The sequence below is a fragment of the Mus caroli genome, unplaced genomic scaffold (genome assembly GCF_978045245.1).
Source record: "Mus caroli unplaced genomic scaffold, Mus_caroli_1 scaffold_5, whole genome shotgun sequence".
In the NCBI taxonomy this organism is placed as follows: domain Eukaryota; kingdom Metazoa; phylum Chordata; class Mammalia; order Rodentia; family Muridae; genus Mus; species Mus caroli.
The window spans coordinates 131,878,964-131,891,078 of NW_028227260.1; the positions used below are offsets into that span (position 1 = coordinate 131,878,964).

At 42.1% G+C, this 12,115-nt stretch overlaps 1 protein-coding gene across 2 annotated transcripts in view; it reads right to left on the reverse strand.

Moving 5' to 3' along the window:
• Gpc4 (glypican 4) overlaps window positions 1–12,115 on the reverse strand; it is a 114,501-nt gene that overhangs the window by 84,497 nt on the left and 17,889 nt on the right. The window contains exon 1 of one of the 2 annotated variants that reach the window (XM_029473193.2): window positions 9,237–9,480. The exons of the other annotated variant lie outside the window; for it this stretch is intronic. Coding sequence (XP_029329053.1) covers window positions 9,237–9,252 — 16 coding nt within the window. The 5' untranslated portion in view covers window positions 9,253–9,480. Of the gene's footprint in view, window positions 1–9,236; window positions 9,481–12,115 lie in introns of those variants that run through there. 2 annotated transcript variants of the gene reach the window in all.

Genomic DNA, 12,115 nt, shown 5'->3' on the forward strand with positions numbered 1-12,115 from the left:
CAATTGATAAATTAGGGCATAATTTGAGCATAATGTGGAATTTCACATTTACTTATGCACACAATTGTGTCGACAAGAAACATGAGGTGAGTGTAGAAAACTGCAACCAGCTGTCCTGAGTCATGTCAGAAGGCACCAACTGTACAGAGCAAACATTCACCAGCCCTCTGTGTTTGTTGTGTAGTGTGAGCCACCTCATATGCAGTCAGTGACATTTTCCATCTTCTAACACTTTACATTCATGCTGGCACCCATGCTCCAGGCAAAGTCTAGGTGTCTTCAGGGTCAAGGACCACAGTTACTGTCACAGCTAGGTGCTTCTTAACCACTCAGCATGTAGTGCACTTGAGCGTTTCTTCAGTCAGTCCTTTAGTGTTGTACCCTAACTCCAATCTTATAGGAATGCAAATAAAACAGGCAAGATCTAAGTCAGGACATAACTAAGTGCTGGTGGGGTTATTACAAAGCAGTAGGAACTCTCATCATTTGGCAGGAAGAAAAAAAAATGGCACAGGCACCTGGAAATACATTTCCTTCTGCTATTTCTTCTAAAACTAAACATGCTCCTACCATTTCAGTCAGTGGCCATGTCCCTTGGCATTTACCAAAAGGATCTGAAAATCTGTGGCCACACAAAAACTTACACACAAATGTTAACAACAGCTTTAATTGAAATTGTGAAACTTGGAAGCTACAAAGATGTCACTCGGGGGCCAAAAGGGACAATACTGACTATGGTATATATCCAGACAACTGAGTCATATTATTTATCACTAAAAAGAAATGAAATATTGAGCCATGGTAAGGAATGGGGGAAACCCATCTGAAAAGGCTGTAGACACCATGATATCACATTCTGGGAAAGGTAACATACTATAATAGTTAGTGTATGTTAAATATTTGCCCCAAACCACAGAACATATGCCACCAAGAAGAACCTCTTATGTATACCATGGACTCTAGGTTCATAATGATATGCCAATACAGGTCCATCCACTGTAATTACTGGCCAATCTGGCCACAATGTTGATAGCTATGCACATGGAAGAAGGAAGAAATATACTTTCTGTTCAATCTTGCTTTGATTCTATAAGCATTCTAAAAATATTATAAAATATTAAGGGTGGAATTATTAAGATGGCTCAGTGGTAAAGAGCACTTGCTCTTGCAAAAGACCAGGGTTCAATTCCCAGCACTGGCGTGGCAGCTCATAGTCATCTGTAACTCCAGTTACAGGGGATCTGACATTCTCTTTTGACCTACACAGGTACACCCATGCACACACAATTAAAATTAAAATTAAAATATATACATGAGAGGGGGATAAATCTTAACATTCAAAGGCCTTCAAAAATAAATAATTCATGATTATTATAATAATGTAACATAAAAATTTTCATCAAAGGAATGAAAATGACGAGATGTGCACTTTGACGTGTTTCAATGAACAAGACAATCAACACAAATCGGGATCAAAATGTCAAAGACCTAGATAATTCAGACAATTTTGACTCCTTTGTAGATAGGACTTACATGCTCTTTTTCTTGTTTTCTGGAAAGAATAGTGCTACTGAATTTTCAGAAGTTAATAAGTCTCAAGGATCTCTGTCAAACGAGGCGATATCCTTCAGCTGCAGACAGGAGACCGGGCATACCCTGTTCTTAAAACCTGCAGTAAATTAAAGCCATTTCTTTTTTTTTTTAAGTGTTTTTTTTTTTTTCTCCCTGAGGATCTCAAAGTTCAAACTTTAAAAGAGGAAAGAGACAGATGAGAGAAACTTAAGAGTTGCTATAAATGTCTCCATCTTCAGTTTGGAAGGTTACGCAAGGATGCACAATTATGTGAGTAGGAGTGAAAGTCCCAGCCAAAAGCAGACACAAAGCTTTGACCGTGGTTCACGGAAGCTTCAAGGCCATGGGCAATAGAACTGCAGGTACAACCAAGGCACCAGGAAGTCATGCATCATTTCCAAAGACTGACATTCAAGACCTCAAGAGTAAACAGTCCTTCTTAAGAGCTGCAAACGAATTCTGTATCTGAGCCATTACCCATCCTTAGATGTTCCCAGTGACTCTTTTACTAGCCAGGACCCCCCTTTCTGACCTGCCACAATCCCCCACAATAAATGAAAAGAATATCTGTATTAACTGTCATGTTGGAACCTGAGGCCCTCTTAGCATAGTGTCTGACCATATCTGAAGTACTGCTTGGTAGAAACCTCCACTATCCAGCAGATGATGATTGCTCAGTGGGATAGAATGTGTCTTGGATGTGAATATCCTATTCAATCCTTAAAGGGAGTAGCTAGATAGAAGGAGGGAGGGAGGGAAGGAGAGAGGGAGGGAGGGAGGGAGGGAGGGAAGAAGTCGAGAGAGGCAAGTTAAGCAAGCAGAGAGGCATACAGGCAGGCAAGCAGGCAGGCAGGCAGGCACGGGGGCCGACTCTCTCCATGCCACTTTATGAAACTATTAGAGGACTCATCAGGATCAACAGTTTAAAGCCAGTGAAAAAGCTCAATGGGTTAAGTCACTTGCTGCCAAGTCCAACAATCAAGTTTTAATCCCAGGTCCTGTAGGGTGAAAGAAAAGAACAGACTCCTGGAAGTTTGTGTGGGCACAAACACACAAAGGAAATGAATAAATGTTTAAGAACATAAATTTGTAAAAATCATAAGCTTCTCCAGTCCAGCCCTGATCTTTACCTACTACAGGCATCCTATTACTTCTGATACTAATTGAAATAGTGGAAAGCAGTCCACGACTAGTTAAAATACAGCTCACCTACCTGCTGAGCTCTTCTCTGTAGCCCACAGGACCGAAGGAAATGTGTGTATATTATTAGGCTGACACTCAAATGAAAGGACTTTTCTAAAACAGTCCTTTGGCAGGAGAGCACTGTGATTTGGGCCCAGCCATTAACTTTCTTGTTGCACAAGCTTCACGCCGCTTACCTCTTTTTTTTTACTTCCAACCTCTAAGCTGGCTTTTAAGAGGATTCTACCAGGGACACAAATAAATAGGAAAATGTTTAAACAAAGAACACGGACTTGCTTGTTTCAATTAAAATTAGGCTAGGCACATTCTCAGGAAACTTTATCTGGGAAGGAAGTGGGCACAGCACAAGGACTCTTTTAATTTTAACACATCACATCTTCAGGAGAATGAAAGGGACGTGATTTTATTCCCTTTCAAAAGACAGCAATAAAGACCCTGATGATGCTGTGTAACATGTGATATGCAGCCCCTAATGACATTAATGGAAATGAGAGGCAGGTGCATATTCTCGGAGACTAAAGAACAACCTGAGAGGTGGCTATTCACTCAGAGATCTGTCTATTCAGAAGCCCTAGCCTCCCTTGTTTTAAGGGCCTGCTCACTCACTAGCATGCTGTTCAAGCACTAATAATAGTCCTAATTTGCTCTGATACACTTGAAGTAAAAGTACTATTCTCCCAGGACAAAGGAGTCCTACTCCACCCCCGGTTTCTAGTCTGTTAAGTTTATGTTTTCTGAGAAGATGGGCAATTTTATACAGAATTAGGTTTTTAGGGACGGGGCAAAAAAAAAAAAAAAAAGCCCACATGTTAATCCACCTGGTGTTTTTGGACTTTTGAGCTAATTCTCACGGCCATTAGAGACCAGATTCTGCCTCTCATAGTTGAGGGAGGCAGTAGCCAAGCGCTAGCCCCTCTTTCTGAGGGTTAGATCAGGGAATTCCATGCCATCTGACACACTGGTGCTGGCAGAAGTTGGAATCTCTCCTAAAGGAGAAATGGCTGCAGTACTCAAGAGCAGGTGTTTACATCGGCCTTGACTTATGATCTGCTGTGTATTGACAGGATTCTGCTTTCACATATGGCCACTAAATCTTACTTGGCCATAGTACAGTAGCCTTGGTTCATAAGCATCAAGAGACTTTATGGATAAGGCTGGCTATGGAGGAAGCCTGGCACTTGTCCTTGGGGTGGGCTCCAAGACTGCTGATCTCTCAGTATATCCTTTCAACTGCACTGATGAAAGCAGAAGTGGCTTTCAATTGCATGGGCTGACAATCCTCATAGTGACATTAATTCCTTCTGGGTTTTTTTTTTTTTCTTTTTCTTTTCCTCTTGCCCTCTGAGATAGAATTCTATGTAGCCTAGGCTGGGACTGTAACTCCTTATGTAGATGAGAATGACCTTGAATTTCTGGCCCTCCTATTCCTAACTCCTGATGACTCAAATTATAGGCACTGGGCCAGCACAACTGCTTTATGAGGTACTAGGAATCGAACACAGGGCTTTAGGCTAGGCTGTATCTCCAGCCCGATTAATTTACTCTCATTTCCAAGTGTCTGCCAGAAAACAAGATAGTACAGGAGTAGAAGACATTCGGGTGAGCAAAGGTTCATTTTTAAAAGATTTTTTAAGATTTAATTATGGGGGGCGGTGTTTACAGGCGCCCTCAGAGGCCAGAAGAGGGCGTCACATCCCCTGAAGCTAGAGCTACCTGCAGTTGTGAGCTGCCCAAACTGGATGCTAGAAATGAGCTCCTGTCCTGTGTGCAAGCAGTATATGCTCTTAAGCCCTGAGCCATCCCTCTGGCCATGCTGTGCCCCTCTAATTCCAGTCCTGGAAAGGCTTGAAGAGAAGGATGAGACATTCAAGGTCATCCTCGGCTTCATAAGAACTTCCAGGCCACTTTGGAATACATGAAACTCTGACTCCAAAAAATTGACAGACACACAGACAGACAGACACACACACACAGACACAGACATATATATAGAGAGAGACAGAGAGAGAGAGAGAGAGATCCCAATGAGATTTTCACCTTATTAGCAAATTGTATCTTCAGAGTTTAAAATATTAAATAATATTAAATATTATTTCCCAAAAGGTTTAGGAACAATTACATAGCACTTAACAGACAGGCAATGCCAGACAAGCCTAATGTTTAGAATTTGTACCAGAAGCAGGATTTCCTGTAAACAAGAGCAGGGTTTAATTTTATAATCAGACTTAAACATGTTAACTGCTAATTAATCACATAGAACATCCCACCTGTGAAGCTGCAGCTTCTTAGCATCCTAATTTTAATGCAGCATTGACACCCATAAAGGCTCAAAGGCTGGAACCAAACTCTGTCTTAAGCTCTCCAAGCTGTAACATGGAATTCATGCTAGATGAAAACTTGAGAACCAGATGATCCATAACCATTTTCCTCAACACTTTCATGTGGTCACAATAGCTTGGTTCTTCTTGAGACAAGTCCTTTCCCTGGACTCTTCTATGCTAGCAACAACCCTGAATGTTTCCAGTAAGCATACACATTTACTGTACAAGCAGTGCTGACTGTAAGAAGCAGATGGGGAGTTGTAGTATGCACTTAATCGGGTAGCACAAATGGCCCCAGAAGTCCATACTTTTGAGACTTCACAGGAAAAAGACCTTTTCTCTACCCACCAGTGTTAGGTCTTTGCCTGCTGTGGTTTTAGTCCATTTGATATAGAGGGAAAGACATGCTTCAAAGCCTAATGGTCCTGATGTTCTAAGATCAAAGTACAAAAGCCAAGATGATGCTTTGGTCACACAAAGGTACTCTTTGTTATTATTTTTTTCTTCTAAATGGGAAAGAAAACAAGTTTTCAGGGGGTAGGGGCACAAAAAAAAAAGAAAATGAGTTTTTAAATCAAGTTGATAAAGATTTACTTAGTTCCTGATATAAGATATGCAAGGCATGATGAGGGACTATAAAACTGAGTAAGACATAATGCCTGAATTCAAGGGGCTCTTTCAGAGATGATTAAAAAAAAAAAAGTCCCTACCCGCCCCACTTTTTGAACCAGGGATCTGTTGTAGCCCAGGCTAGCTTGAACTCACTTTGTAGTCAAGGATCGCCTTGAACTCCCGACCTTCTGACTCATCCTCCTCAGTGCTGGGAACACAGGTTTGAGCCAGCACACCTGACACAACAGCCAATTTTAAAATAAGATAAAATGTATTGCCTTGAGGACTAGGGCTATGTCCACCTTCCTCATTTTTAAATCTTAGTAATTAGCATTTAGGCGGGGCCTGTAGTGGATACCTAATGTATTCTTACACAAGAAGTGAATGACCAATTCACTAATCAAATCATTTACTCTTTCCTAGAAAATTGATATGAGGCAAAAGACTTTGCTAACCATGGGTATGTGAACAAACATGTGAGAGATTTTTTGGTTGTTTTTGACCAGCAGAACCATCTAGGGATGAAATGAAGCACTTACCTAATATGTACAACTAACTCCCTGAATTCCATCCTGAGGGCCAGAAAAGAAAGAAGCAGAAGAAAGAGAGGGGGAAACTTCAATAGAAGACCCAAAGAAAGAGAGCAGTCCCAGCTGTTCTTGAGAGGTAAGAGGCAGGCATAAGATGGTAGATAATGTGAGAATGGTGGAGAAAAGTAGCCCGTGGTCTCTCATAAACTCACTATTTATGGCCACAGCAGACATTTGTGGCGAGGTCCACAGATTGGGAGTACACACTCCTATTGGCTTATTGGTCTGAAAGACTGTTCTGAACATAATGACTGTGACTGCCATTAGATTTTGTATAGGAAGAGCCTATCGGGATGTTAATGCCTTAACATTCAAGTGTCTTAGGATATGGATGAGTTCAAGTTCACCCTGAGATGAGGCTCTGAATAAAAAAGAATAGGCCCTCCAGGGCCATTCACAAGTTCTCATCTAACATCCCAGGGCTCAGCCAGACAAGCATACTGGTTGAGCGCAACCTTGAGCAGAGAAGCACATACCAGCCAGTCTGCTTATTAGAATCCAATCTACAGAATGGACGCCAGCTGTCTCCCAAAGCTCTGAGCCCAATTCTTCATACTGCTTTTTTGATCTCCTGGGAAAGGGGGCCTCTTCTAACATATGTACACCACATATATCAGCCCTGACCCCACCGCTTCTCAACCCCCTCTTAATTTATTAATTTGAATGACTGCATTAACAATATTAACCTATAACATACTACTTATCTAAAATCTAAAAATATGTCTCCAAAGACTCTGACCAGCCAAAATCATGCACTGAAGAAATAGAAGAAGCCCTCACCTTACAATGTATGTGTGCTTACATGACACAGAGTTTTGATAAGCTTAACATTATGGTTCCAAAGACTGCAAGGGATGCAGCCAAAGGAGGAGGAGGGACAGGAATTGCTAAAAGCCAGCACAGAATGACAGCTGACAGCGGGGAAGGAGACAAAAACCATTCAGAAAGCTCAGTTACCCAGAACTGCTCATTTCAAGGTTTGATTGTATTCAAGAATCCATATGCAATGAGGAAGGGGCTTTCCTCACAGTCCCCTTCCCTTTCCTGATCATCTCATCAGCTCTCATCATCTCATCAGCTCTCAACCCACTTGTCGCTAAGACAAAGAACGTCATAGTTGGGCAGTATCTTCATAATAATTGAGCTCAATGCCCTCATTTTACAAATGCTCGGAACAAGGGCCTGATAGGAGAACACGTTGCATGCCCTTCCTCCAGCTAGTTAGTGGGCAGGGAGGGAGCAAGCACTTCAGCTTCAAGACCCAAGCCAGATCTAAGGCACCACGCACCACCTCCTGTATTACAGTGATATCTTGATATGTCTATGCTATGTTGTGTGTTGTCACTGGTATGGTAATACATATAGATAATCGGGGTGGGGATGTGTGTGAGAAAAGGCAGGGAAGCACTTAGCCTAAGGGAGGGGACTTCCTTTCACAAGAGGCCCCTTTGCACAGAGATTAAAAAAAAAAAGCAGTATGAACAGTTGGGCTCAGCGCACAGAAAGAGAACAGGTAAGATGGGCCAACAGGTTGAAACACTTGCCAATAAGCCTGAAGACTTGACTTCAATCGCTCAGACACACATGGTGGAATAAGAGAACTGACTTCTGAAAGTTGTCCTCTGACTTCCACACATGCACCATGGCACATGTGTGCCTATATGTATATATAAATACGCATATACTCCCTTATACAAAATAAAACATATATTTTTGAAAGAGTCCTAGTTGGCCTGGAGAGAGGGCTCAGCACCAGCTGCTCTTCCGGAGGACCCAGGTTTGATTTCCAACATGCATATGAAGGCTCAAAAGTATCTGTAACTTCAGACCTAACACCCTCTTCTGGCCTCTACAAGAACTATACACTCATGTGGTACACAGACATACCTGCAGGCAAAACAGTCATTCACACAAAATAAAAACTTGCAAATTTCTTCAATAACAAGGTTCAAATGTCAAGTATTTAAAAACCCATCTCTAATTTGGTTGATTCTTATGATTATTGTTGGTATATGTCTTCACATTGGAGCTTAGAACACCCTTCCTAACAGGAGGCCTGTATATACATCACTACGAATTCTGAAAATGACCCCCCCAAAAAAGACCCTCCCCTTCATCACCCAGTACACAGAGTGCTCTCTCTGCTTCCAGTGGTCCTCTTTGCAAGGAATTTGTTACAATAGTTCTGCAAAAAGCCACGTGGACTGCTCTTAGCTCCCTGTTTCTACCGTATCAACCGCTTCCTTTCCTCACAAGGTCAGAACTAGGACAGAACAAGAAAAAAAGGGCTTTGCAAAAGAATTGTGTAGATCCCACATCCAATTAGTTATATACTGCTGTAGTGTCTCTGGTTTCTACTGGTTAATTCTTTAAATTGAGTGAACCTTACATATTGTTCTTAATTATTAACAGGCTGTAACCCATTAAATGCAGTATAGTCAACAATTAAAAAAGGTTCATGAACAGAAAGATGAGGCATGGATTAGAAAAGCAAACTCTCTCATCATTTCTGCAAGCCCCCTGGAATAGTACTGCATAATTCTGGGCTGGAAGATAGAAACTAAACTGGGGCTCAATAGAAGTAGCAAAGTAACAGAGGATATTACCTTGTACAGGAATATATCCATGGTCCTAACTCTCACAAAAGCCCCTTAGTCCTACAAGTGCTAATCTAAGATAGGGTGATACCAACCACCAAAGGTTAAGAGAGAGATGGAACCTTATATTTAGCTTTAACCAAGTGCATCATTGCCTGATCCAGTAAGCAGCCAAGAGCCATTTCTCCCACCTGTGCAGGTGGCATGGACAAAAGCAAGCAAGCCTGGGGCAAATCCTGCTATGTGAAGGTTATTTCTGAACTCCAGGGTTGAGGCTCCCTGAGAGCCCACACGAGGCTGATCACTGCAGCTTATCCACTCCCGCTGCTACACACGCTTACCTTTTAAATGATTCATCACCCCTGTTCCTCACAGAGGCCTAATTTACACAGCTGTATCTTGTAGGTCCTAAATCAGTTTCCATTCAGCATACCTCAGCCTACTGGCCCAGATATGCTTGCAGAATAGGCACAATCTGTCTTGTTTAATGGGGCATTATTGGCCAGATCTTCTTTTTAGGTCCTACTGAGGAAAAGAATATAAAAACCTTGTTCCCAATGTGTCAGACTGTCCCCAATGAAGTAGCTAACCTTTGCTCTCTTTCCATGTTTCTGCTACTCCTCCCTCTATTCCACCCTTTAAGCGCCTGTTTCACTGGCCACCTGTCAAAATAAAACAAGCCTCCTCAGATCTTTCAAAAACTGATGCTGCAAAGAGGCTATTAGATGATTTCTTTCCAGGACCTGTTGAAAGATAAAAGATGAAGCAGACAATTTAAAAGGCGAGACTGTACCCTGCCGATCACAAAGCTCGAGGCAGACAAACCGTGGAAGCCAATGACACAGGAAACGCCCTTTGACCAGACACAGACACTAGGCTAGGCAGACTTAGTTTCATAAAAGAATACGAGGCTGAATTGATCCATTTCACAAGTAATAGTCATAGAACCATTTCATTGTAGTAAAGTAGGAGAGGAGGGAAGGTGGAAGGTCAAGAGGAGTCCCTCTTTTAAGAAAAACAATAGCAGTCAGTATTTTCTAGAAGTTCTGTTCAGATGACAAATGGTGTAAGCAGAAGGGTTTTGTTTGTTCACTGTCTATGTTTTGAAGTGAGACACTCAGACATACATATGGGAAACTTTCCACTGATGAAAGGATAAAAGCCAGAGAAAAGGTACTACCCCTTCAACTGGGGACACTCAACCTGCAAGTTTAACCCGCCTTTCCACCAGTAAATGCTTTGGCTGTTTCCAGGAATATTGCTAAACTTGGTTTTTTAGAAACCAAAAGAGAGGCAGGTTCCTGGCAAGAACTAGACGGCAGGTCAATTTGGGAAATGCTGAGGGGAGGGGCCCCTGATCTTATGGTGCTAATTCGTTGGCTGAACATTCCAATTTGCTTCCCTTTGCCTTCCCTGCTCTCTGAAGGGCTTAAGAGTACGCTGTGCTTAGACTAGGCTTTATGCCCAGGGCACATTTCCTTCTTTAAAGTCTCCTGAAAGTAAAGAACTTGGCAATAAAACTGAAGTGAGGAATAAAGGTGGTCATTGCTGTGTCCCAGCATCTAATCAAAGAGCCCACTGGAGCTCAAATAGAAGACACTTGCCTGGAATGTGTAAGGCAGGTGCGCACACACGCGCGCGCGCGCGCGCGCGCGCACACACACACACACACACACACACACACACACATACAATTCAGCCATTTGTAAAAACTGCCAGTATAGAGCCACAGAGCCATGTTCATAATTTCACTTTGGAAGTAGCAGAAGCAAACACTTGGCTAACTCATGAGGCCCTAAGGTTCAACTGGTAGCACAAGGGGAAACAAAACAAAACACAGATGCACCAGCGTGTTAGGTATTGTGGTTTAAACCATGTAGAAATATACCCATGTGAGAAGGGCTGGACTATGATAGGAAAAAGACAGATGCAGAAGTGACTTGTCACTGTGGCTGTCACAAAGTATCTTCAACTGCAAAGCATTTGACTTGTGACTTGCCATAAACTATAATCTCAAGAGGCCACCACTTGCACCCAGGTACAAAGTCCCAGTAGCGTAATTATTAATCAGGGCTCGCAGGAAACAAAGACCTGAAAAATAAAGAGAAGATGCTGTCTGGAACCACCAAATCCCTTTCACTTTCTAGATCTCAAGGACACAGGCTGGGGCTAGAGATCAGAGCACGTGCCCTACATACATGAGGCCCTGGGTGCCATTTTCAGAACCTGAAAAAAGGTTTTGTTAGGCAGGGATGGTACATTCCTTTAATCTCAGCAGGCAGATCTCTAAGTTCAAGGCCAGCCTGGTCTACATAGTAAATTCCAGGACAGCCAGGGCTACACACAGAGAAACCCTATTTCACAAAACAAAACAAAAACAAAAACAAAAACAAAAAACAAGAAAAAAATGTCTCTAGGGTCGGGAGAGATTGGCTCAGTCATTCAGAGCACTAGCTGCTCCTTCAAAGGCCAGATGCTGAGAGTTCCAACACCCACATGGTAATTCACAACTGTCAATAACTCTCAGCATCTGGCCCTCAAATGCAGACATACAAGCAGACAAAACATCTATATACCTAAAAGAAAAGAATCTTTTTAAAATAAGTTAACCTTAAAAAATTATGTTTAAAAAAAAAATCAGGCCAGACAGTGGCACACGCCTTTAATCCCAGCACTTGGGAGGCAGAGGCAGGTGGATTTCTGAGTTCACGTTCAGCCTGGTCTACAGAGTGAGTTTCAGGACAGGCAGGGCTACACAGAGATATCCTGTCTCGAAAAACCAAAAAAAAAAAAAGAAAAAATAAATACTGAAGAAAGGACTGACAGGATGTCTCAGCAGATAAAGGCACATGGCACTGAGCCTGAAGAGCTGAGTTTAAGCCCTGGGAAGCCATGGTGGAAGGAAAGCCAACCCCAAACCCCCTACAACGTGTCCCCTGACTGTCACACATGAATCATTGCACATACACACAAAAATACATGGAATAAATAAGTATATGTAATTTGCATTTTTTTAAAAAAAGGACAAAGTATCAAATGGCACACAGCTTCTTGAATTTGTATGATATACATTCAACATAGAACAAAAGTATTTTCCGCTTTCTGGTTATTGTATTGGGCTGTTGTTTCCTGTTAACATAGTCTTGGTAGCTATGTAAAAGGAGAATTCTGGCTCCTAGAATAAGAGATCTGAACTCACAGATACAAAGGACACTAGAGA